The sequence below is a fragment of the Trachurus trachurus genome (assembly GCF_905171665.1).
Source record: "Trachurus trachurus genome assembly, chromosome: 4".
In the NCBI taxonomy this organism is placed as follows: domain Eukaryota; kingdom Metazoa; phylum Chordata; class Actinopteri; order Carangiformes; family Carangidae; genus Trachurus; species Trachurus trachurus.
The window spans coordinates 23,508,448-23,534,873 of NC_139898.1; the positions used below are offsets into that span (position 1 = coordinate 23,508,448).

A 26,426-nucleotide genomic window follows, 5' to 3' on the forward strand; every position below is an offset into this window, starting at 1 on the left:
TTTTGCAGGAGCATGTTTTACCCCAATCACCCGAGTAAAGTTTTTGTCAGCAGATTGATTCTCCTCCATGTCCAGTACTATAATAAACGACTCGTAGCGATGTCAATACCGAAGCTCTCAGAAGAAAGCTCGGAGCGACTGAGGAGCAGCAGCATGTTGCAGATCAATGCAGACAGGACAGAGGCAGGCGGCGGTGACGCGGCGACGAGCTGCAGCAGCAGCAGCAGCAGCAGCGTGGTGGGGGGCGCAGCAAAGTTCACAGAGGAAGAGCTGGCCATCCATAGGATCCATAGAGAGGCCTGTGAGGTAAGATGCATCACTTCACAGACTTCATATTCAATGATGTCATGTTGTGCAGTCAGATTAGCACGATGAGGCCTGATGAATTAGAAGCTGCGACTCCCACGTGGGGTTTTTGTTATTGTTGGTGGTGGTGTTTGTTTATGATTTTCTTCCTGCTGAGTTGTGTAGAAGGATTTGCTGGCTACTATGAACATAATCTAAAATATGAATATATAGGAACTATCACTGTCAAATAACTATGTTTGAGTCATGAGTAATATATCTCACCGAACTAAAGTTAGACTGTATCTCTAAACTGAGAGATGTCCCAGTAAGATTTCTAACTTCCCAACACTGATTCTAGTCTACAAACTGATCTGATACCAGTCAACCAGTGCATAAAAAAGTATTAGCTGTAGCCTATGCTACTAATGTGATATGATTGCTGTAATTGTTGTGTGGCTGTATGAATGCCATACCTTTCTTCAACTGTTTTGTTTGTTTTTTGTTTTCATTCAGCAATAAAAATCTCTACTTGCTGAAACCTGATGCTGTATTTTGGCGAGTCTGAGACATTTTGGACACTAGAATCACAATCGGAACAACACTACTCAAAAATGTACTTTAGCCTACTTCAGCACTTCAGTAAATGTACTCCGTCTAAAGTATTTTATTTTTGACCAGAAGTTCCCAAGGTTTTCCACTCCTATAGGCTTCTCAAATATGCATTTACTTCCAAAATAGGCATTTGCACTTTTGCAAATCCCCCCAACGATAGTGTGTGAAAATGCAAATTTAAGAGAAAATTTACTTATTTTCCTTTTCTTTTTAAAGATATTTTTTGCACATTTCTGCCTTTAATTGATAAGATAGGGGAGAGAGACTGGGAATGACGTGCAGATCGGCACAGTCTGGAGGCGAACTGGCGATCACTGCATTGGGTATTGCCAACATGGGACCACAGAGCACCCCAAAGTTTTTTTATTTTATATTTACGACTTATATCTATTAATTGCAATAATGATTACATTTGCAACAGTCTTTTCCTTGGCAAAAGTGTGCCCATTGCGTAGCACTGTATACATGCTAGTAAGCAAGCTATTTCAGAGGTGGAGCAGTTTGGTGGGAGGTAGCCCACAGACCAACAGGGCAACACTAATTTATGACACAATGAATGATGTTTTGACCGCAGGTAATACATTTTATGAAATAATGTTTTTCATTCCATTTTTCCTTCATCTTCCTTTCACTTTGCTTTTTTGGCTACAGCTGTACACAAAAAAGCCAAAAGCAAAAATAATACTGATGTCATTGCTGAGCAACTGTGGTGCTATAATGAAATTGCTTAACAGCTAAAACTAATATTCAGTTTATTTTCAAACATATGTTTTTGAAAGATTTAGTACAAAACAGGATGATTTTATTATCCACATCTCCATTAAGGTAATTAAGTGTTAAAAGAAACACCATGTTTAGCATTTTGTATCTGAAAAAAAAAAAAAAAAGAAACCCAAATGTCAGTTCCACAAGAGGCCAAATGTCATAAGTACAAATGAAATTGGACCAGTACCAACATTGTTTATTAAAGCTGATACTGTAGCAGCCATAATATCAGAGTGTAATAATATGCTAGTTGTGGTGCATCTTTAGAGCCCATCTGTCCCCAGGGCAGGAGTCGACATGGGTTCTTGGCAAAATGAAATGTGTTTGTAATTTTAATACTAATAGTGGGCATAATGGTGGAAGACGCATTTGTTGTGATACAAGATTTCATCCTCTTCTCTCTTTGCTCTCTAGCTATGAGATTTATTATGTTCTGAGCCTTTTAACAAAGAGATGGTGGGTAGATTAGGCCTGCGTGTTGTTAAATCCTGTCAGATAGTAGTTTGAGGCAATCCATTCTCAGCAGTTTTGTTACAATTTTACTGAAAGGCATAACCACCCAGTGCTTTATACGCAGTACATGTCATATAAGTAATGATCAGATCCATCATATTCACCAAATCTCACTCGCTCTTCATCAAAGAGCAGCAGCGAGCTCTCGGCTCTGTGCTGATGACAGGAGTGACTAGGTGTCACCCGCATGCCTTTAGGCTTATTTGTTGTAAATATTGTGCTCTGAGTGTGGGTGAAGCTGAGGCAAGTTGGCCGCGACCTGAGGAGAGTGGTAGAGCCTGGGTGGGAAAAGCACAATACAGAGGGGGCCCAGCTATGCCAGCTTCACTATGTGGCCCTGCAATGCCATGTGAAATGACAGGCCGTGTCACCCAAAGGCCTGGGGCCTTTTTCCCTTTGTAGCCTGTCAAAGCTCACCAACTAGTGCGCTCTCAGTTTGAAACAGACTGAGAGATGACATTTTCTAACTTCCTAAGGGATGGCAAAGGAGTTCAGTGTTTTTCACTTGCAGAAGGTGTTTGTGTGGCTGTGCGAGATGAATAATTTGTCCAAATAAAAGAATGATTGTGGCTAAAATGTTTGTGTTGTTTTCTTTTTAAGCATCTTGCAAATCTGCAGTGAATTAAACCCAACTTGTTACAGACTGTCTTACATCTGTCTCTGTGCATAGAGGTCATCTGTTCTCTCTTCTGGTCGACCCTAAGCAATCTGTTTCTATGTATATGTTTATATTCAGTGTTATACTCGCACGTACCTTTGTGTATGGGTGAGTATATGTGCTGTATATGGTTAAACATTGCGTGGGGTTACACATCCCCATATGTGTTTGTGTGTCATACTAATTAAATACTAATATCTTCATTGCATCCAGGCAAAGAAGCAGATGTATGTCGACCCTTCCAGTGGCTACAAGGTGTTCACAGAGTATACCCACCTAAAGAGAGGGAAATGCTGTGGCAGCGCATGCAGACATGTGAGCTCTTTGTTTTCTCTTTCACCAGCTTGTTTGTCCTCCTCGCTCTGTTTTGTTCTGTTCAGCTCATTATTTGGCCACAGCTGGATAGTTTCTGACCTGTTGTGTTCTGCCCAGTCCTGGTCCAGGCCCTGTTCTGTCTATAGGCTATGGGATGCTCACTTCCATATTAGTGTATTTTAACAAATGTTTCTAAATTCATACACCTGAAACATCATGTAAATACTGCCAGGGACATTTTGACATCAGCTGTCCATGGTGCTGAAAGGGATGATGAATTCAATTGATTAACACCAATAATTTCATTTAGGCTATGCATATTTTTTGCCTCCTACATAACAAAATAATCTAGTATAACAATGGACCTTAATGCTCAGGCAGTGCTCTAAACTTCCAGCTTGCTTCGTTCTTTATGATGTGATTGTGATTGAGCTTCGATCTACAGTAGAAATGATGATTCTTAAAGGAGCTATATGTAAGAAATGGGGGGGGAACAACATGCTGCAGTATTTTGAATTTGACTGCAGCAACAGTTTTTGCCACAGTCTTACATATAGTTCCTTTAAAGTTAGTTTTTCTTCTCTTTTCTTCCTTTTTTATTTGGTCATTCAACATACAACAACAGTACAAAGCAACATAAATAATCTCTTGTGAATTTAACCGAAAAGGTGTAGGCTGAAGCTATAAACTTGTAACGCCTACCCTTTTCACCTGTTCCCAATTAGCAAATGTATAATTCACCCTGAAAAGTTCCTGAATGTGAGCAGTGTTTCCTCTTTATGCAGGTGTTGCTAAATTAATGTATTCAAACCATGTTCACGAGACAAATTGCAGCAATTTGAAAGTTTAAGAAAAGTAGCACTCAGGGTGGATGGTGGCAACATAAAATGACCAATCGTGCTCGATGCCATATCTCACCGCTGCCTTGGCGATGACCTTTACATGACTGAGAGAATAAAAAGGTGGAGGATAGTGACAGATATGCAGATGTGAAGCAGACAGAGAGCTGCACGACATGTGGCCTGCTCGGTGCATCATGTCAACATTTTATTGAAGTTTCCTTTTGAAAAGAAAAGAAAATCATTGTAAATTCGTGGCTTCACTTTTTAACGAACTATTGGTCCGTCACAGTTATTCATTCATTCAGCTTTTAAATGCAACACCCAGCTCTCAGGCTATTACTATAGGTGTCTGGACTTTTTGAGATGCTTCTAACCTTTTACAAGTTGACAGGAATTGATTTTTTAGTTTTTACGTCTTGAGTTACAGCTGTTTTTTTTTTAAACGTCCTGTAAACGGAGGTATATGGAGAAGGAGGATGTGTTTCATGATCACATTAGCCTGAAGATACTCTTTTGTTGTGTCCTGGTGAGACTTGTTCTGGTCTGTCTAGTTCACATCCTGTCCCGTCCCTCCCTGTGCCATCCCGTCCCATCCCTTCCACTCTTGTCTTTACGCTCTGTCCTGTCCTCCCCTCTTCTGTCCTCTCGTGCTCTGTGTGGTCTGGACCTGGTTTCTCTCTAATTCATCCTTCTCCTTCTCCTCTGTTTTTGAGCTCTGCTCTTTTTGTTCTGTGTTGTTCTTTGCACATGTTTATGCCTTGTTCTCTGTGTCACCAGAGATCAACTCCACATGTAGCCATTTAACACCACTTCTTTTCTTTCTTCCTCTTCTCCTCTAGTGTCCGTATGGCCAAGTCAACGTGAAGGATCCTGCCATGAAGAAACAGTTTAATTCTTTATTTTATGTTTAAGCCTTACAGACCCCGTGCCAAAGGTAAAATCCAAGACCCTGTTTAGAATGGAGCACCGTACATGTTGCTTGTCTTCTGCCTGTCGTTATTTGGACTACTTGAGTCATTTTTAGTAGTGTGCTAAATGATGAAATATGGGTAGTGTCTGTGCAATACTTACCTCCTATGAATCACAACTATTCTTAGGATTATTTTCATTCTCACAAGACAAAAGAGGAGGAGGAGGTTGAAGGGTCTGTTCACTAGAACCTCATGTAAAATAGTCTTTTTTTTTATTACACTTTTGTTTTGTTATATTTTTTTTTCAGATATGTTCCTCAAATGTCCAATGCAATGCCTTGAGTTTCATTTTTCATTTCGCTTTACAAGTATTGAATATTTTGTGGTACTCGGCTCCTCTGATGCACTTACAAGGGTTGTGGGAGTATGGAGATGAAAACTGAGAGAGCATTTTAGATCTTCGCCCTCAAGATAAAGGGCATATAAGCGAAAGTAACTGTAGATAGTCAGATGGAGTCTTGTGCTCTTTTGCTTTGCATCTCTTGTTATTTTCTCTCTCCCAAATGTACGACTGCATGAATATTAGCATCATTTACACTCCACAAGTGCTCGACTGAACTGTCTACCTTTGACTGAGATACTGTGTTGTTAAAAATAGGCAGGGGCCAGGGGTCAGCCCTTACACTTGGCTGTGCTGCTTTAACACCACTTGATGGAATCAGGCTGTTAACAAACATGCCGTGGACATCAACAGCAAACCCTCCCCACCGGACTCGCAGCTCAGCCTCCTGGCAACACTTGGCTACGGCTGCAGCTCCCTGCAGCTGCTCTCCTGAGCTGCAGCCTAATGAACTCCTGGGCCCTCTCATCCCAGCACTGCAATGGATCAGCTCATGTTAGCGGAGCATGCTTTTAGACGCACACATGCATAGGCATATAGGGCTCACTCCATTAGAATACCCCGTGGCTCCTAATAGGCCAATATAGAATAAAGGTTGCAGTAAATGCGGCACTTTGTAGCCCACAGTGATAGTACAAGGTGAGGTCAAGCGCTCATGCAGCTCGAGCCTACCTGTGTGCGTGCAGCAGGAGACGTTGAGGGGAAGATGTGCCACTTGATTTGTGAGTGCATGTGGGTAGGCAGCGCGATGCCTTCAGGCGCTGGCTCTGAACCTGCCACACACACTCACCCGTCTCCGCCTGATTGGGCAAACAGCGTCGGGATGAGAGGATGTGTCTGCCGCGGAAACTCTGTCGCAGCCGCCTACTGGCGCGACCACAATTTTTCTCGGCAGGTGGGTCCCAAAGGCAAGTGCTTAGTGATCGGAGCAAAGCCCTGTGAGCGGCTACAAGGAGATTCATGATCCCAACAGTGCTGGGGAGGACAGGTTCTCGGGGACGCGTCGTCAGGCGGGATGAGAGGCGAATTTATTTGGTGGTATTCTAAACCGAGGCAGCGGAGCGTGCGGCAGCAACATTTCTACAGCGGGACGGTGAAGGTGTCACACTCATCAAGTACCTGGGCCCGCTTGCCTGCCGCGGCTCTGCGGGTTTTTGCCTAGGGACTTGTCTGTCACATTAAAGTAGATGCATTGCCATTCAGGGCCTCGGCGGTCCCGCAGCCTGACCATGAAATAGGCCAACTTTCATGTCTGCTTCATCCCTCCACGTCTTCCCGATCCAGTGATGGCACAGTTTGAAATGCTTTTTTTTTTTTTTTTTTTCTTCATCATGCTCTATCCGAGCAGTTGGTGACTTCGACACAAACAGCACAGCAATCCTTTTGGACAGATTTATAGAGAAATTTACTTGAAAATCTCCTCCTCCTATACATCCCAGAATTATCTTTTTGTCTTCCTTGAATTTGGATGTATGATTGACAGATGCCATGTACTAGTATAAACACAATGAAAAAGATTTTAACTAAAAACATTCAAATCAGCCGTGTTTCTGCATTTTTATTTTTCCTGCAGATTGTTTGTTATAATTATAATAATAACTTTATTTATATAGTGCCTTTCAAAAACAAGTTACAAGGTGCTGAAATAAAACATATCAAATGCAACTGCCTAGTAATACCTAGTGATTAATTAATATAGTTCACTTTATTTTATATGACAGGTTTAAAAAAAAAAAAAAAAAAAAAAAATAGCCCTAATAGATGAATGAATTCAGTTAGTGGATTTTTGGCTTCTCAATATAAGCAAATGCACAGCCCGCAGAGATCGTGGTATTCCCACAGTGCAGATGTGCCCCCACCGTCACAACATAGCCAACCAGACGTGAAGTGTTTATTTCAGGCATTTTTGGACTGAACATCTCTGACCTTCAGCTGCAGCATATGCTGCGCTGGAGCAGAGTGGCAGCTAGAAACCGTGTGCCTTTCTACAGGACGATGGCACCACTAGCCGCAGAGAAAGAGGGAGCTGTCCAGTTTGGAACTGTGACCAGACAGGCTCTAGTCACAACCAGTTGACAGGCCAAGCAGCCCCCCCACCACCACCCACACACCCACCACCCACCACCCCACCCCCGTCTCAAACAGGCACAGCAACCCTGCGGCCAATGGCCCCAACCACAGTCAGTTACAGTGTCTCCATCACTGTTGGCCAGACCAGCCAGGAACTGACACAGGGTTGGTGGGGGGGGGGAAAAACTTGAGTGTCAGCCGTATGATGGCTGAAAGGAACATCACTCTCAGCAACTGGCCAGGCACGGCTTTGTACATTTGTGTGTGTGTGTGTGTGTGTGTGTGTGTGTGTGTGTGTGTGTGTGTGTGTACGTGTGTGTGTGTACGTGTGCGGATCCGTGCACTGTGTGTGTCTTGATATTCAAGCAGCATTTGAGCAGCCCCTACATCAACGTCTGGTCGTTCTACACAGACAATGTCAGCTCGCCTCGGGGCAGCAGCCTCCACAGTGGTCATATGGACAACCAGATCCCTGTGGTTGAATTAGTGATAAAAAACACACATGGCCACTGAGTGACAGTCAGCACACCAGATTCCTTTGGACAGACAGGGCTGCAAATAGCACAGAGGAGCGGTTTCTCCCTCCGACCGCAACTGGTGGTCAGGCTCATGCCAGGCCAAGTCGTGGCTGCCAGATGAGCCCAGATAAAAGGAGAGTCAGGGGCAGTCGCAGGCACCTAAGTGCCCCCGGGGCACTTTGACCTGTTTACTTCCTCCAGGTTCTGCACTGATGATATCGTATCTGTGATTTCTTGTCGACACTTACAAGACAAGTGATACTGTTTTCCTTTTCTTTTCTTTTTTAGCCCATTTCCCATTACGATCCCCTCTGACTCCCTGTCTTCAATTGAAGTAACATATACAAGTGTCACCTATAAACCTCAGGAAAGCCACTTTGCCCCAATAGGGTTATATAGCGATAAAGAACATCCATCTATTATGTTTCCATGTCCTTTCTAGTGTGGCCAGATATGGACTAATACGTGCACCATTCCCCAGGAGGATACTCTCGTCCCCAGAGGAGATGGAGGGGGGAGGGGGGGGGGCTGGTTTTAGAGGTGGCGGTGTGCAGTTGGAGCTGTTCTGGAGGCAGGGAGGGGAGGCAGGCAGCAGTTGGTGTGCAGAGAGCTGAGGCTCAGGCTGGCTAGTTAAGAGCTTCTCTCTCCTATCCTCCATCTGCCAGGGACCGGGGTTGTGATTTGAGCTCCAGCAGAGCAGAGCAGGGAGGAGATCGAAGGAGGGGTGGATGGGTGGGTGGGTAGAGGGAGGAGGGAGGAGGGAGGGAGGGGATGAGGTGTGGGGTGGGAGAGAGAGAGGGAGGGGGGTGTTGTAAGGGGTGAAGGGGAGGGGGAGCGCTGGTTGGAAGAGACAGAAAAGAGAAAGTGGAAGAAGCCGGGAGTTGGAGGAGGAGGAGGAGAGCGGGGGAGAAAAAATAAGGATGGTAATAAAAAAAAAGCAGGATACATGGGCGATTGATAAATCTATTTATAGGCATATTCTTGTCTGTGGTTATTTTTCCAAATCATTGTCAGACATTTTAATTCAAGATATCAGCATTATAGAGGAAAAAAATGAGAAAAAAAACAGGGAAATCACTCTTTTGGCTGTATCATTTCATCTCTGGTAGTGCACCGTGATATTTCCTCTCCTCCAACAATCATGAAGCCATGTCCACTGTGTGTTTGTAAATATTTCCAGGATGTCTCACAACCCACCCACCCCGGCTCATGTGACTGGGGTACATGTGACTGGGATACAGCGTTACAGTGCTCCACTCCTCCCTCTATTCCTCCTCCTCCAAGCCCCCCCACCCCCACCCCACCTCCCTCCCTCCTCCTCCCTTCCCTTCCCACTCCTCTCCTTCATTCTGTCAGTGTTTAGCCTGTGGTTCCCTGCACCACGGTGGATCCTGGGAGAGCCTTCCTCGCCTCCTCCTCCTCCTCCTCCTCCTCCCTTCGCCTCTTTTCGAATCCTTGCCTCCTTCCCCTCCACCTCTCCTCAGCTCCTTTTTTTCCCTTCTTCTTCTTCTTTTTTTTGTGGCCATGCTTTGGGAGTGACTGAGAGCTCCCTCTGAGAGACTGAGTGTCACTTGAGGTGACCCAGAAATGATAACTCCAGATGAACCCTGGATGTGTGGTAATCTAACCACCATGCCCTACAGCGGAGAGGAGCCAGGCAGCCAGGGAGGGAGGGAAGCAGCCAGCCAGCCAGGCAAGGCAGGCAGACAGACATCCCGGTTGGTGCTGTATCTGTGGTTTCACTGCTGAACCAAACACGCTGCAGAGTCTGTCTGGGTATCATGCTCGCAGAACGCTGCTTGCACAGTACGCGTTATAGTACACAGTGAAATGGATCTCAGTGCCGTTGCATTATTGATGAGATACATTGTGATGTCAACCCAGGCGGAAGGAGCAAAGCAAAATGACTGTTAGCAGTATGGCACATGATCATTTATGCAAGCAGTACAGGGGTGTAATTAATTGTCACCCTTTTGCTCCCAGCCCACAGTGCTCACTCACACAACCTCCCATTCACATGTCAATGGAAATCAGTCCATCTATACCTCAGCGTGTTGTCCTCCAAGTGGCCATGCAGCGTGAGCAGGTTTAGGACACCACCCTGTCTTGTGGATGACCTCCCTTTGTCATGTTAGCAGTAAATATACAATCCAGCTGGGGCCAACATGCCCTTTACACTGTTTTACATTGCATTATCAACGTTATTATCATTTAATGGCTTGTTGCCATATTGTGCAGCCTCTCAGGTGAATAATGATCCAACAGCAGTGCACAGTCAAATTAAAGCACCCATGTCATGAAAATGACTAATATTATGAAAACCTTGGTTATTGATTAAAATAAAGTCTCATCAGAGGTCAGGCACAATCCCATCTCCAAAAACCTGACGTATACAGTATCAATACAGACTAAAATATTGACATTATGAAATAGTGGTGGCTTTTTCATCAACATTTCTTACATTAGATCCTGCAACAAACGTGTGTAGAGTGGTTCTTGGCAAAATACACTGGATAGTAAATATATATTTATGTTTTCCATTGGGCAGGCAAGAAAGATGGAGAAACATATGTCACAGGGGGAAACGAAATGTGAAGAGGACTAATTTAGTAATGGGAAAATGGTTAAATCGACTAAATCAGCATTATCTGTGTAGTATTTTATTTACATGTAAGCCGTATTGATTACGTGATGTAATTAAATAAATAAATAAAAACTACTACCTTACGTTGTTATTCTCCCATATTTGGATTACGTCCACGTGATTAATGAGAACTTTTATTTCGAGATCATTTCGATTTCATATTACCATCAATACCAAAGAAAAAGAAATCTCCACAGCCATGTGTTTGTTGTTGTGCTTCATGTCTGTGTCAGGCTGATTGATCTGGTTTGACTATGGACACATCTAATCACTTATTCACACAAACCTCTGCTCCCCATGGCCAGTGAAATTAGAGCTGGAACCGCAGCTTCTCCTCTGACACTATATATGGACTCACGTGTGAGCGATCAGCGATGATACATTTTGTCATTATAGTTTTCCAGACTACGCTTTAACTCAGCTGGGCTGCACTTTTGATTGCAAAGTGCGGTTTGCTCGCCTGTCAGGGCTGAAATCAAAACTTCAGCAGCTGAATTCATGCATTAGTTGTAATAAGTCACAGGGTTTAAAGGGGAAAATACCTGTAATATTCCTGATTTTTTAATAAAATCTTTGCTAAATGATAGTTGAAGGCCATTTGGCGACCACCGACTCCAGGTCTTTGTAGATTATCCTTTTACTGTACGAGCACATCACACATTATAACCTATACATGCTGAGTAGGCCATTGGCTCATGGCTTCCCATTTTCATTTTCTACGCGCGCGTGTGTGTGTGCAGTTTGCCAGTGCGTGCGTGTGTGTGTGTATGTGTGTGTGTGTGTTGTGGCGTGCTGAGGTGCTGTCTGCATATGGGAGAGGAATATTTAAATGTCTTGTGTTTTAATTGACGCTCCAACTCGAAGTGTAAGCTCAGGAACGAGGAACAGCCCCCATCTACCGGCAGCGTCTCCTCTGTCTGCTCTGCACACTGCGCACAGTCCGGAGCTGCTCAGCCTGCACCACCACCACCACCACGCTGCACAGGGATCTCACAGCACAGCCTCAGGTAAGACCTCTATGTGTGTGTCTTCTTGGAGGAAATAATAATAATACAGGGTTCGGGATTTTTACCACACAAAAAAATAGTGATAATTTAAGAAAATGATGGAGGAGAGTGTGAAGTAATGCGCGACAGATCTGATGCATGATAAATGCAGTAGCATGGGCAAAACCACCCGGATAGATGTGAATGTGGTAGTGTAGTGGAGGGCAAATCCACCTAAACTCATTCAGCCTTAATATTTTAATGAATCTCTCCTGCTCTACATCCATATTAATTGTTTAAATGTAGGCAGCTTTGAATAGAGGAGCTTGGTGTCACATCATGTAAGAACTGAAGTTGAACGGTGCAAGGAAAATGTAAAACGACGCTTTCCTTAGAAAAAAAAAAGACTAATTGATTGTGTTTGTATTGGTGGCGGAGATGTGAGATTTTCTTTTCTTTTCTTCATCTACATCACAAAAGTCAGTGGCCCTGCTGGCTCTCCTCGCCATTTTAAACACTGTTTTTATTTTTAATTTTCTATCTTTTTCTATTTTTTAAGCGTCAAGGTTTAAACAGAGCAACGACCAAAAAAAAGCAGTGCAAGCAGTGATTTATTATTATACGTTTTTTTCTTTTCAAAGCTTTCATTTGGTCAAATGAGATCACGAATCTTAAATGAGGACAAATCATTCTCAGAAGCCAAACGAAAAATGACACTGGATCGCCCAGATTCATTTCCCCCTCACTTTATTTAAAGCCTGTAATGAAATATGAAAGGTAACATACACAAGTAGCTTGTTTGATTTAATTAACAAGGCTGATTAGGAAACAGATCAAATACGAATTGTTATTTTGTTAACTTTCTTTTTTTTTTTAAATAAAGCTTAAATTCGTGTTTAAAATCTCTACAGATTTCCCCTAAATGTGACTCCATGAAATAACAGGCTGCAACAAAATAACGAGTCATTAATATGTATTTATTTGCAGGTAATACCCTAATTAGATAGGAAAAAAAGAGGAAACGAAACATAACAAAACGACAACACAAAAGACATTATTCCCTCAGCCCCTTGGTGTTCACTGACACATTGTTAAACCCACTTCAGTCAAATGAAATGTCACTGCTGGAGGCAACGGGTCAAAACACTATTCTTTATCGACATTAACGCTATGATGGATGTCTTCATGGAAATAAAAAAAATACAAGAGCGTGCACGTGCTATAATTGCACTCCATTGCATGAATAAATAGTTTTTAAAAAAATCACAAGTCGCCTTTATTTAATTTCCGAGAAAAGAGCAAAAGGGTTCAAGAAAAAAGCAGTTATGAGCTCGAGTGAATATCACACAGAGCTGAGCTGATCACTCCTCTCAGGGTGTCTTTGTCCAGGTGAAATGAAATCCTCGTGTCCCACTCTCTCTTTTTTATTTTTTTTGGAGAGGGGGGGTCTCTCTTTTCACGGCTCTTCTGTGCTGCTGCTGCTGGTGCTGAGACACTGACGGAGCGCAAATTAACGTCCTGCTTCTCAGAACAGCTGCAGGTCCAGCTCGTCCAGGAGGGTTCAAGCCTCGTCTTATAGCTCTGTTATCAGGGGGCCTCCAATTAAAGCCAACACAACTTCATGCTGGGGGGTGTGTGTGGTGGTGGTGGTGGTGGTGGTGGTGTGTGTGTGTGGGGAGGGGGTGAGGGGTGGGTGGGTGGGTTTTGGTTGAGAGGAGGGGTGCACATGATAATGTAACACGTCTTGAGATGAAGCATCCACACCTGCAAAACCCCCCTGAGCCTCGGTAAATCTATTAATGGGGACTCAAAAAAAGAAGAAAAAAAAGGAGTCACAGATTAAGACTGTGTGTGTTTTTATATCTATTGTTTTTATGGCCGGATTCTCAGTCATCGACCTCGCGCGGACAGACCACATCCACAGCGCGTCACGCGGGTCTCAGCTGTAAAGGCCTGTGTGTTGTTGAGCTTGTCAAAATACAAACCTCCATCCGCCTCGTTTTGGTTTGGTGTCACCATTTCTGGCCTTTTATACTGGACGGTAAAGCCACTCAGTCTGACCCTCTCTTTTTTTCTTCTTTTTTTTTGTATTTGTGTTACAGAGTTTTCACACCCTTTAAAAAAACTGACACATATCTTTATATAGTCTCTCACTCGCCTGGGTGACGTCGATTCTATTAAGAAAGAAAGACTCATGGCGTTTACAAAAAAAAAGAAGAGAGAAAAGAAATACATCAACGTGAATATCTGAGAAGCCTGTAACGATTGGAGGTAGTTTCCCTGCAGTGGCCACTTTCTTCTCCTCCTGTATACCTCCACATCACTGATTGCTGCACAAGCTTAAAGAACAAAAAAAAAATGAAATACGTAGCTACACAGATGCAGAGCTGTTTCTGTTCTGATCAAAACAACTCTCCTGCAGGTAAACAAGGCTTTGGCCTAATTCAAGAGGCAGAGAAAAGACCAGGGCCGTGTTAATGAAGGCTCGGTGTAGTGAGTTACTCTGCTTTTAAATGAGCGTTTGATGGAGAGAAAATTGATTTTTCACAGAGAAGAGGAGCCTATATTTAGTCTGGTAAAAGGTGGGTTTGGCTTTGTCGTCTTGTCAAATTAAATCTGTTGTCTATACATCAGCATGAGAGCATCAGTAAAAAAGAAAGAAAAGAAAGCTGATGTGTAATTATATTATTTAGTCGTATCAGGGAGTAGCTTAATCACATGTATATTGTTAAATTATCTTTATTATTAACTGAAATCTCTAAAATATTATCTATTAAAATAGTTTAATGTAATCTGTCCCCGCCCTCTGGCCTATCACTGATCACTGCCCCGCCCCAAACAATACATTTATACCACACACACACACACACACACACACACACACACACACACACACACACACACACACACACACACACACACACACACACACACACACACACACACACACACACACACACACACACAAACAACCCAACACCCGATTAAAGACAAATTAAACCCCTAAAAACTGAAGCTTCAATATGTAATTTCACAATAAAACTCAGGCCTAGGATTAAATCCTTTAATAACAACGTGATTTATTCCTGTAGCTCTGAACCCCAGAAAAAAAAATTAAAATAAAAAATAAATTAAAATAAAACTTCCAAGGCTTTTATTTCTGATTTAGGTGCATACTATTTGTTGAAGAAGTTAAATAATGTATAAAAAATACATCTAATTTGTTCTAAGATAATTTCTTTTCTTTTTTTTCAACTTATAAACACGCTCCAGCATCCTCTTCTCTAAATGGGAGAATAAAAGTAATGAAAATGTCAATACCATAAAGTAGTGGTCCTTCGCGCAGCCAGAATCGGGAGATTTTGAGGGAAGAGTGACAGCTCTTTGTTGGTGAATAGAAATCAGTGGCGAATGGGGAGAGGGAGAGAGAGGGAAAGACACAGAGAGAGAGAGAGAGAGAGAGAGAAGAGAGAGGAGAGAGAGAGAGGGGAACTCCTCCTACCAAATTATTCAGACTGGGCAGGCTCTGCTCCCTTCACAAATAGGACACGGTTCTCAAATCCAGGCAGTCCCAACCTGACCTCCAAGCACCAAGGAACCCCTGACTGGGAAACCGGGAGAGAGAGAGAGAGAGAAATCACCAGAAAGAAACAACAACAACAAAAAAAAACTCTGTGTCATTATTTTTGGCGAGTGTTCACATTGCAGCCCCCCTCCCCTCCTCCCTCCCCACCTCCACCACCACCACCGCCACCGTCACCACCACTTCCACACCGGTTTGTCGCATCATTTGGACTATATATTTTTTCTGGAGGAGAGACATTCACGGGAGGAAGAAGGAAAAAGCTGGTGCACCACCACCACTCCTCCTTGTCCCACCCATGTTGTAGTTTTCTTCGTTTTTTTTTTTTTTTTTTTCCTTCTTCGCCTTCTTCTGCTTATTCTTCTTCCAGTTGCCTTTTGCAGTCTGACGAGGAGCTGACCTGAATCTCTGGGGTTTGTGCTGTTATTTTTTTGTGTGTGTGCCTCTATCAGAGCCTCAGAGCCCTGCACTTGGATGCGCTGAGAGAAGCGGGGCGCAGCGCTGCAGTCACAGTATATGGAAGTTGTGGGCTGCAAGACAGAGGCAGGCAGTTGCACGTTGCGTCCAGGACCGGGAGCCATGCTTTTCCACGGGATCTCCGGGGATCACATCCAAGGGATCATGGAGGAGATGGAGAGAAGGTCGAAAACGGAGTCGCGCCTGGCGAAGGGCATGCAGCTCAACGGGAGAGAGTCGGTAAGAGCCAGGTCGACTTGTGTGTGAATTCATGTTTAAGAAAGCAAAAACAAAAAACAAAACTAAATCCTCGTAACGGCTCAAACTGCGACTGAGGCACCGTAGACATGCGAGAAAATGTGCAGTTCTGTTTGAGGGTAAGTAGGAGACCGAGGAGCAGGGTTTCACTCAGCCTACTTCTTTGTGATCAATTATGATAAAATATTTTAAAGTAAATCTTAGAGCAAAAATCATTTTTTGTTGGATAATGAATTTATGTTTCCCATAGTTTCAAAAGCTGCTCGGTTGTAGGCTATGCTCGAAATAATTAGCTATTAAAAACATAAACTGTCAGAAGCTTTATAGTTGTCTAAATGTATGTGAAACATACTGCATTACACGTCATCAAATAAAACACTGCATTATAAAGCAGTAATAATTAGTTTTCTGTCTGCAAATTTTACAATTTACAAAATCAGTCACAGGCTGTAGGATGCTTACAAATAACATGGCAAAAAAACGGCTAATTATTATTCATATTTGTTTATCATTATGTTGTGCTTTTTGCCTTAAACTATATTATTCCTCGATGTTTAATTCATTGTAGAGTCACTCTTTATATCTTCAGTGGGGCCTGTGAAGACAGAGCCTAAAACTTGCATTAGTTCAACAGCGTTGTTGTTGTTGTTGTTTAAAATGCCATTTAAAGGGCCTCGCGATGCTGCTTAAAACATTTAAAATGATTCATTTAATTTAAAAAAGTTTCATTTAATGTCCAGAAAACGAGCTAAAGGCCTGCTTGTTACAGTTTTTTTTTTGTAAAAGGTGTGTTTGAGTCCGGAAGTATAGTTACCATGAGCTCTCTCTCCTCTGCCTCTGACCCCCAGACCATGCCTTCAATGAGCCCGGAGAAGCCTGCGCTCTGTGCCGGCTGTGGCGGCAAGATTTCGGATAGATACTACCTCCTGGCCGTGGACAAACAGTGGCACCTGCGGTGTCTCAAATGCTGTGAATGTAAACTAGCGCTGGAGTCGGAGCTTACGTGTTTTGCCAAGGATGGGAGTATCTATTGCAAAGAGGATTACTACAGGTAAGAAAAATTAATGTTAGCCATTTGCGCACATTTTACGCAATTTTATAATTATCGCACGCACGCGTCTAGAATCACTTTGTCAGGCACACTGCTTCAGGTTTGATATAAAAGATCTATTTTAATATCTAAAATTAACACTATTTTGTGGAGGGTAAAAAATATTGTAGAGCACAGATTCAACAGGCTGTGGATATTCACCTGGAATTATGTTGAAGCTTTTGGTCCATTAGGTCTCATTCTGGTCTAAAAAAAACCCTGACTGTCTCCCAGGGCCCCTGCAGGGTGTTAATTGGGAACAAGTTATGATATGAAATAGTATTTTCATCCGTGTTTGCTGCAGATGTATTGGTCTCTGTAGCTCTGGGTGTAATGTAAACTACATTAACTTAATGTATGATCTTGGAGACAAAGGAGTAGGCGGACACTATTACACATTTGTGTTGTTTTCGTTTCAAAGTAACCAAACCTACTGGCGTATGTCATCATGTACGGTGCCCTGAAAATAAATAGCCCACTGATTAAAAAACAATATTTTGTGGGTCAAATGTTATCCAGTATTTTAACATACATTTACTGCACATAGCCATAGGCCAGAATGATATTTATAATGAACAATAGTAGCAAAACAATCCAAGACAACTGTTAAATGTCTACACTGCTAGGTGTAACTGTGTTAGCCTGTCTTATCATTTTTATAGTAGCCTATGGTTCAACCTTTAGCCTGTAGCATTTCGTGCTTAATGTTAAATAGGCCTGCACTGGGTTAGCAGTTTTAGTTTTTCTTTTCTTTTTTCTTTTTAATCACTGCGGCTACAGAGTGACTTTTTACTGACTTAAGTGGCTAAGGGTAAAATATTACACCCAGAAAATATGTGTTTAGCTTCTCTAAACAGACTGTGGCCTATGGAGCAGCCGTCTGCAGTTATAGGCCAGATGTGGCTGTTAGCTCGGTGTAATGTCAGTGTGCTGGCATGTTACAGTAGACCTAGCTCCCTCCACACAGGCTACAAGGGGACGCTGTCAGTGAGATAGCTACACGACAAAAAGCATATGTGCCTCACACCTAGAGTTAGCCAACTTCCAGCCCACTTCCAGTCTCGGTGCTAAATGTAGCCTAGTCCCGTCCGAGCGGATATTTCTGGGTAACACACTTACTACTACTACCACCAGCAGCTCTGTCGTTGTGTGTGTCCCACCTGGTCTGTGTGTGTGAGGAGTCTTGACGCTCTGTCTGTTCCAGAAGGTTCTCCGTGCAGAGGTGCGCGCGCTGCCACCTCGGGATTTCGGCCTCGGAGATGGTGATGCGAGCGCGCGACTCCGTGTACCACCTGAGCTGCTTCACGTGCACCACTTGCAACAAGACGCTGACCACGGGCGACCACTTCGGCATGAAGGACAGCCTGGTTTACTGCCGGCTGCACTTCGAGACGCTGGTGCAGGGACCGGAATACCACCCGCAGCTCAACTTCGCCGAGCTGGCGGCCAAGGGCGGCGGCCTCACGCTGCCCTACTTCAACGGCACCGGCACGTCGCAGAAGGGAAGGCCGCGCAAGAGGAAGAGCCCGGCCATGGGGATAGATATACCCAGCTACAACACAGGTGAGGGGCAGAGCCACGCATTAAGAGACATAACACACTCTGATTAGACGCATATCAGGAAATAATTCATAAATAGTTACACACACATCTGGGTTTTGATTATGGTGGCTCATGTAGGCTACTGCCTTGCACTGGTTCCTCTGGTCAGGCCCAGCAGAGAAGGGCAGTGAAACCCGACAGAGAAAAGACGCAGTAACCTAATGTGCTCAAGTCTGGAAAATAACATTAATTAATTACCTCGTGTTAATTAAACATTAAACTATTTATATCCCTCTGGTGCCTTTTGATTGTGGCTAAAATCTACACGATGCTGATCAGAGCATCGTCGTGTTCGTTTGTTGAACTTCTTTCTTTTTTTAAACATCAGAGCAGAGACAATTAATATCAAATCAAATTACTTAAATAAACACATAAACAAATACCAATATATGTTTATTTTTTTAAAATCTTAAAACAATCTGGAGAGTTTTTTTTCCTCCAATACGCAGAGCATCCTCGCTCTCCAGACGGTTGCTCAATGGCCCAGCTGTGGCAGCCGTAGGTCAACCTCACATGTCTGATATTAAAAGCCCACATCTGTCCTTTATGCAAATATATCCGAGGTGAAGCCGTGGGCTAATTGATCTGCAGATCTCTGTTACACGAGGCTCGTGCAGGCTATATTACGCACCGTATCTGCGCTATACGTGCAACGTGCGGCGTGTGTTGCAGGGGAGAGAATGATCGAAACTTGACCTCGACGTCAACCTGCTCATCGACTTATGCAATTAAGACTAATTTAGGTCAGAAAATAAATATAGACCTACAGGACGCTGTAGGACGCGGTGTGGGAGTTTTTGCGTAAAATAATGTAATCAAATAAGCGTCAAAAATCACATTATATGTTGCGTGTTTTTTGACCTTTGACGGAAAAGAAACCGTGTGAATTAAGCTTCTGTTAAATGTAGGTTTCATCTAAAATCTTGTATTGAGTCGCTGAGTGTTATAACCCCCCCACCCACCAACCCCCATCCTGCCCCACCCCTGCAGCGTCCCCATTTTGTTGTCGCTTTCTGCGGATTAGTGCGCGGTTGAGAAAGTTTGTCATTGTGCGCCAACTTTCCTCTGTTCCCGGTGAATAGGGAGGAATAAGGGTAATCTGCGCGTTAATTGTTCTCCGTTAATTGGAGGTGACGTTGGAATCCCTGGCCTCCTGTGCGGCGGTCAGCGCGGTTCTCAGGGACACAGGCTGCAGCGCCGTGCACAGAGAGAGAGACACAGACACACACACAGAGAGAGGGAGAGAGAGGGGCCTGCAGCGGGGAGAGGCCACAACACCACCACACTGTAGCCTATACTCTCTGCGCTCCGGTTGAAAGGGCTCTGGTTTGTTATCCGTAAACACAATTCCAGGAGGTTATGCAGATCCTAAAAATGTTCTCATGGATGCCTGGGCTTGGGAGGGGGTGAGATGGGATGAGATGGGATGGGGTGGGATGGGATAGGGGGGGATAATCACTGTGGTTCTGGACGGGTTTCTTTTTAATAGGACAACAAGCCCACCTCAACAAAGCGTTAAAACGCACCAATGCAACCACAACAGGGTTAAAAAATCAAACAAAAGGAAAAAAAACTCACAGTAACAGAGAGAGACATAAAACACAGGGAGACGATGTCCCTGTGAACTCATTATCAGGCAGCACAGACACAGTAAAGGCCCCAATGGGAATATTACTAGTTTTCATTTGGGATATTTAAATACAATAAAATAGGACATTTTTAAATTCAAAAAGAAGCTTATTGGCTGTTTTATGATGAAGTGACATTTCTTTCTTTTATTTTTATTTTTTGAAATATTAAATGCACTGGTTACACTTAAAACCACTTAACAATAATCAAAATGGACAAGCAATTAAAGTCAAAGGGAATAAAATAAAATAAATTCATTTAGGGAACGACACAAATATTTAGAATTGATATTTCCCTGTTTTCAGAAATCCCTCTTTCCCCCTTGTGTTGTGCTGTAACATCAGAAACCCAGCTGTCAGACCTTTCTCTCTCTCTGTTCATGTTAATATTGCATGCAGATCAAGACTCATGACAAATAGGATGAGGGTTTTGTTCAAGGTTTTTTGTTTCTGCTTTAGCGAGCACATGCATGTTTGTTTTCACCAGGGAAAGGTGTAGGTCTACTGAGTGTTTCACACCACTCTGTAAAGTTTGGTCTTGTTTGGATATAGAGACCCCTAGTGGGTAATATCTAGTGAAACACGATCCAGTGAAGGCTGGAACACAAGAGCATAGATGTCCATGACTGTCATACTAATGGTTCACATGAGGAGTGTCACAGGAGGAAGTCTCACATGACAGAAACATAAATCACATCATAACAAAATGCCACACATACAAAAATCGACCTTATTAAAAACTGATTTGTAATTGAAACCAAATGGATTTTTTTGCGTCCTGATATAATTAATTTAGTAACAACTGGTTACAGGGAGACAAAACACTATTATATTATATACAACTCACTATATAATTTTGAAATCCAATAGTTTATTCCTCTGCTCCCCTGCTTCTGCAGTAAAATAATGAAACAAACGAATAATGAAATCTATAACATCTTTTCTTATCTTATTTAAAACATAAAATCTAAATACTGTGGAAAAATCTGAATTAGTTTAGAATCAATTATCAATTGGCATTAATAGTATTTTTGCTGGTTTGGTTGAAATAATAAATATTCCAGTCAGTCACATGCATTTACTGGACAAAAGGATTTTTGCTTTACAGCAAAGATCTCATTTATAAACATATTACTGAAATATTGTGCAAGGTTTTTTTTATATATTTTATTTAAAAGCTGTGATAAATGTTTCGTCAGCACTGTGGTCATGTATGCTTTTAATTTAGTGGATCCGCTTTTTGCATATCACCATCTTTTAGTATTTCACACACTAAGCTATTGACAAATGAGGCCTATTAGTCTTTGCAGACACAAGCAGAAATAATTTAGACCAGTCCCACTCTACGGTTAAAATGCATCATTTAGCCTTTTGTTTTTTTCTTCTTCTTTTTTTTAAAACTCAGTTTCCGCTGAAAAACATAATCAAAGCCTCCGGTGTGTTCTATGTAGAAAGCTAAATACATTTCTCTTGTGTTGGGTCAGTCTGTTTCTTGACTGTTGCTGATTCACATGAAACTAATAACTTTAATTATGTTACCATGATGATGTATGATAATAATAATAATAATAATTCTAATAGAGAAATGTATGAGCTTACTTTATTACTTGCTGGGTTCACATAGAGTGTGACAGTCTGGATCTCTATCTCTCTGTAAACTTTGATCATGTACCAATACACTTAGTTTACTATCGAGTCTGAAAACATTTTATTTGTCATCAGTGTTGATCATTTTATTGATTGTAGGAACATTATTTTGCCAGTGATGAAGTGATTTGTATTCTATGAAGTTGTCTCTTCATTGTCTTGAGCGAATTGAACATTAATTTGGAAACAATAGATTACAGAAAACTAAATAAATTGCTGAACTTTATGTAAAATTGAAGCTGTTTGTTCTTTCGGACTATAACCCCTAACTAACCCCCCCTCTGTGTTCTGCTCTCTGCCCTCTCAGGCTGTAACGAGAATGACACCGATCACTTGGACCGGGACCAGCAGTCCTACCCTCCAACACAGAAGACCAAACGCATGCGGACCTCCTTCAAACACCATCAGCTGCGGACAATGAAATCCTACTTTGCCATCAACCACAACCCGGATGCCAAGGACTTAAAGCAGCTGGCCCAGAAAACGGGCCTCACTAAGAGAGTTCTACAGGTAAGCAGAGAGCCGTTCTTCTTACTGATCTGATCATCCCCCTATCTGTGTGTGCACCCCACCCCTCCGCCATGTCCCTCTCATTTCACACCAGAATTTTCACTGACGTCATCTTTTTTGTTTTTTGTTTGTTTGGTTGGTCCATTTAGCCATTAGATGTATATCCAGGGGTTTTTACTATCTGAAATTTTTGTAGATTCGTAATTGTTACCATTTCTTGGGAAAGAAAGGAGAAAAGTAGTCCCTAAGCAGAGAAGAAACTTGAGTTTAAAACTGTTGCTAATATTATCCATAATGAGAGTGCACATATCCTTTTTATCTGTGGAACACAAAGAGGTGTAATCCCACTTTCACAGATAAAGAACACACTATTGTTTAGATTTTCTATTAAAATCCACATTTATGTATTCAGTGTTCAGGAGCTAACTGGTTCCTTATTAACTGCCCCTTAAGATATAAATATTTATATATCTATATACATATACATATGTATATATTTATATACGAGCATAAGGAAAGAGATACAGTGATAGCTGTGATAACTTGATATGTAAACGACTGTACAAATGATTCTTTTAAAAAATTAATCGTACTTAAACACAAAAAGTAAAAGCCACATTGGGATTGGTTTGCAGGTTTGGTTCCAAAACGCAAGAGCCAAATTCAGAAGGAACGTTTTGCGACAGGAGAATGGAGGTGTTGATAAGGCTGATGGCACCTCACTCCCTGCGCCCTCATCCGACAGTGGGGCCCTGACCCCCCCCTCCAGCGCGGCCACACTAACAGACCTGACAAACCCCTCTATCACTGTAGTGACCTCCGTCACCTCTAGTTTGGACAGCCATGATTCGGGGAGCCCTTCGCAAACTACCTTGACAAACCTTTTCTAACAAGCTATCTCTATAGCAGACTGATTTTTATTTTATCTGAGTTTTTATTTGTTTTATTTGTTTGTTTTTTTAAATTTTATTTTTAATTTTATTTCCTCGATTTACATTTTATTTTTTTAAGTGACACCTTTAAATCAAGCAGAGACAGCTCCTTGGAACAGAAAGTGCTGTACTGTGTACACAAACAAGAACAACAAGAGCAAGAACAGCAGCGACCACATTAAAACACAAGGAAATCATTTTAATGTGTAGCATTTGATACCGCATGGCAGCCATGTCTGTAGTGGACTTACAGTATGCAGAAGCTGATTTTGGACAGGACATTTTTGAAGTTGAAGGCATTAGAAAAAATTGTCATGTATTCCACGGTTTATTGGGGAAAAAAATAACTAAACTTGAAGCTTGTCTGAAAAAATAGTTTTACTTGATTTGACTTGATTTGTAAATTTGTATTGAATTATGATATAAAAAAAGAGACCTTTCTAATTTATGGTTAATTGGTAAAATTTTAAATTAATATGAATATTTTGCCCTTGGAAAACCTGTATATGTATGCACTGTGTTCGCACTATCCGATTTAAAGATTTTTTTTCTGTTTTGGAATAATTTGGGAAATAAACTTGTAGAATGTTCTGTATATGGGTAACTCCAGAAAACAGGCTTTAATTATTTCCGAATGTTTCAGTCTCTTAAGACTGAGTTGGATGAAATCAGACATTTCTCACAGAGCTACATGTAGAACGTCTAAATTGCATTATAAGCACCGAACCATTGCAGCTTATATGGCAGGTAGATGCTGAAACCACACACACACAACACACATTTTTTTGTCTTGATTCACAACTCTACTGTGATAAAGAGGAGGAAAAAAGAAGCAAATCCCACAATCTGTACAGTGGTAACTGATCAACATGTAATGCAGTCACATTGGTAGAAATTGCTCAATAATTAGAAATCAGCAGGAGAAATTAAGATTGGAGAGCAGTTTATGGGCACTGTTGTAATCGACTGTTTTCATGACAGAGCACTTTTTCAGATTCGTTGGCCTCATAGATTTAACCGTAGTCAAATGGATAAATCCTAGTAAACATATCCATAGATCCACAGCTAAACTCAATTGCACAGTGACAATATACTGCCCAGTGAAAGTGCATTATTGTTTTTATCATGTTGCTCAGGGTAACAATGTGATTTTTAAAAAGGGAAAAAGGAAGGGATAACAGGGGTGAGAAATTGAGTGGTTGCAACGTTGCAGACTAGATCTGTCGAGCTGACATGAACATTCAAATGACCTCAGATAGGTGGAGTCGTATAGAGGCAGCCAGTGGGAAATCATTGTCCATATGTTCTCTTTTTTGGCCATATTTATACTTTCGTTAACGACACTTGCCACTGAACAGACCAAAAACATGTTTCTTCTGGCTGAAAGATAGAGAGAAAAGAAAGAAAGAGCAAAATTTTCAATGGAGTTGATAACATTTCATTGTGAGCGTCACAGTTTGTTCTATTGTAGAACAAAGTGGTACTCTAGATCTACTTAATGAAGTAGATGCCTAACTCAGTTCTACTATGTGCCTTATGCTATAACTTGGGAGAAAGTTTGTGAAATTCAGGATATATGTGTTCTTTGTTAACTGATTCACATCCTTTTGACGCCTCACTAGTTTTGTACTGTTTTGCATCTTATTTCCGAAGATCTTTTTATGGTGTATCCTGTTAAAAAGGGGGCAGCGATGTCATAGAAAGCATTTGTGCACTCTTTCAGATATAGTTGGGTAATCCAAGAACCTTATATATTGATCTTCGTGTTAATAGTTGAGTACAGTAAGTGTTCTATCAAGATTGTCCATGTTTCCCTGTTTCTTGATAAAGATGGTGTATAGAAACTATTTCCCCTTAAATATTTATGGACCAAACGGTTGTTATATATCTTATTAAATTTGTGTGAATAAAAATACTTTGCTTTAAATGGGTTTTATTTTTCATTACACTTGCCATTTTTTGTGTTCTTTCTTGAATACAGTTTTTTTGTTTATCACATCAACAAACGAGAAAGCATTCAGTTATTAATGACCAGTTAAACGTCCTCATTTTTGCTTCCATTTTTAATTTCTATTTCCTATTTTATGATGTTTATGGTTTTTAACGTAATGCCCCATGGATTTGCATCTAAACCCTGCAGTCAAAAATATGAAATTGCTTTTTAATGCATGAACATGGCTTTAAAATTTAGATCAAAGGAATGCTGCAAAGCATATATTGATATATCTCTCTATATAGTATATATTTATGCATATAACATATTGGTAAACCTAAAATGAAGTAAGAGTAAATGCAGACCCCGTAAAGCCAGGTTGCTCTGTAGTTAATATATTCTTACTCTATCATTTCTTTCAGGGAGAACAAATCTTGGGGCATTACAGCCATACATCCCGACGTTTGAAAATTCCCTAAAGTATTAACAGAAGGGGAAAACTTTGATGGGAATTCCTCACCATTGAAGACAAAGACAATATTAGGATAAGATGATAGCAAATTGAGAACGAATAAACAACCATCATAAAACCTGTTTCAGTTGAAAATGTACAACGACAGATGATTTTTTTTTAAAAATAACAAAAGTTTTGTCCTGAATGTTTGAATCCATCAACGGAGGAGACCCCACAATGTATGAAACTTATGATATCAATGTGGTGAAAAAAAAAAAAAACTTTCTGTATTGGAATGGTAAATGCACAATAATGATAATAAAATGTATTGTAACATAGTAAAAAAAAAAAAAACACACACACAGAAAGGTACAGGATGTGATTAAAAGACAACAGGCATCCAACATGACAAGAGTGTGAAACAGAGACGGTATGGATGTTACTGATATGAACACACGCACATTACACACACGCACACACACAACCTTTTCCCACTGCCTTGCCCTTATATAAGCACAATATATACACACTATATACATTCCCACAATGCTTATCCTCCACGATACACACTGTTACACACACAAATGCTCACACACGTATCAACACAACACACACAAACACACACGCTGCTGCCCCCATGCAACCCCACCCAAGACTCAGCTTGCTCAATAGAAGTTTTCTTTTGTCACAAGTGTCATTTCATAAACACATGGCCTCCTTGAAACTCGGCAGCAGGATGCCCATCAAATATGATGAGTGTATGAAGGGGACTGCAGAGCTGGAGCTTTGCCATCTGGCTGTACCGAGGGAA

At 41.6% G+C, this 26,426-nt stretch overlaps 2 protein-coding genes across 4 annotated transcripts; both read left to right on the forward strand.

Annotated features, from left to right (window-relative positions):
- Positions 1–12: 12 nt before the first annotated feature.
- Positions 13–5,224, forward strand: cUnh1orf53 (chromosome Un C1orf53 homolog; the record flags this gene model as incomplete). Its single annotated transcript, XM_083969518.1, has 3 exons — positions 13–306; positions 3,050–3,151; positions 4,833–5,224. 3 exons carry the CDS (start codon positions 13–15, stop codon positions 4,902–4,904), a joined length of 468 nt encoding a protein of 155 aa, XP_083825644.1. The 3' UTR covers positions 4,905–5,224.
- Positions 5,225–15,621: 10,397 nt separating this feature from the next.
- On the forward strand, positions 15,622–25,713 carry lhx9 (LIM homeobox 9; the record flags this gene model as incomplete). 3 transcript variants are annotated; one of them, XM_083970531.1, is made up of 5 exons in its annotated part: positions 15,622–15,801; positions 16,668–16,870; positions 18,114–18,472; positions 22,094–22,296; positions 25,584–25,713. In XM_083970531.1, the coding sequence occupies 5 exons, from the start codon at positions 15,622–15,624 to the stop codon at positions 25,638–25,640; spliced, it is 1,002 nt and encodes a 333-aa protein (XP_083826657.1). In that variant the 3' UTR covers positions 25,641–25,713. The 3 variants fall into 3 exon arrangements, with proteins under 3 accessions (XP_083826657.1, XP_083826655.1, XP_083826656.1); XM_083970529.1 differs by lacking the exon at positions 25,584–25,713 and adding an exon at positions 22,932–23,529; XM_083970530.1 differs by lacking the exon at positions 25,584–25,713 and adding an exon at positions 22,932–23,529 and having other exon boundaries at positions 18,117–18,472.
- Between the last annotated feature and the right edge of the window lie 713 nt (positions 25,714–26,426).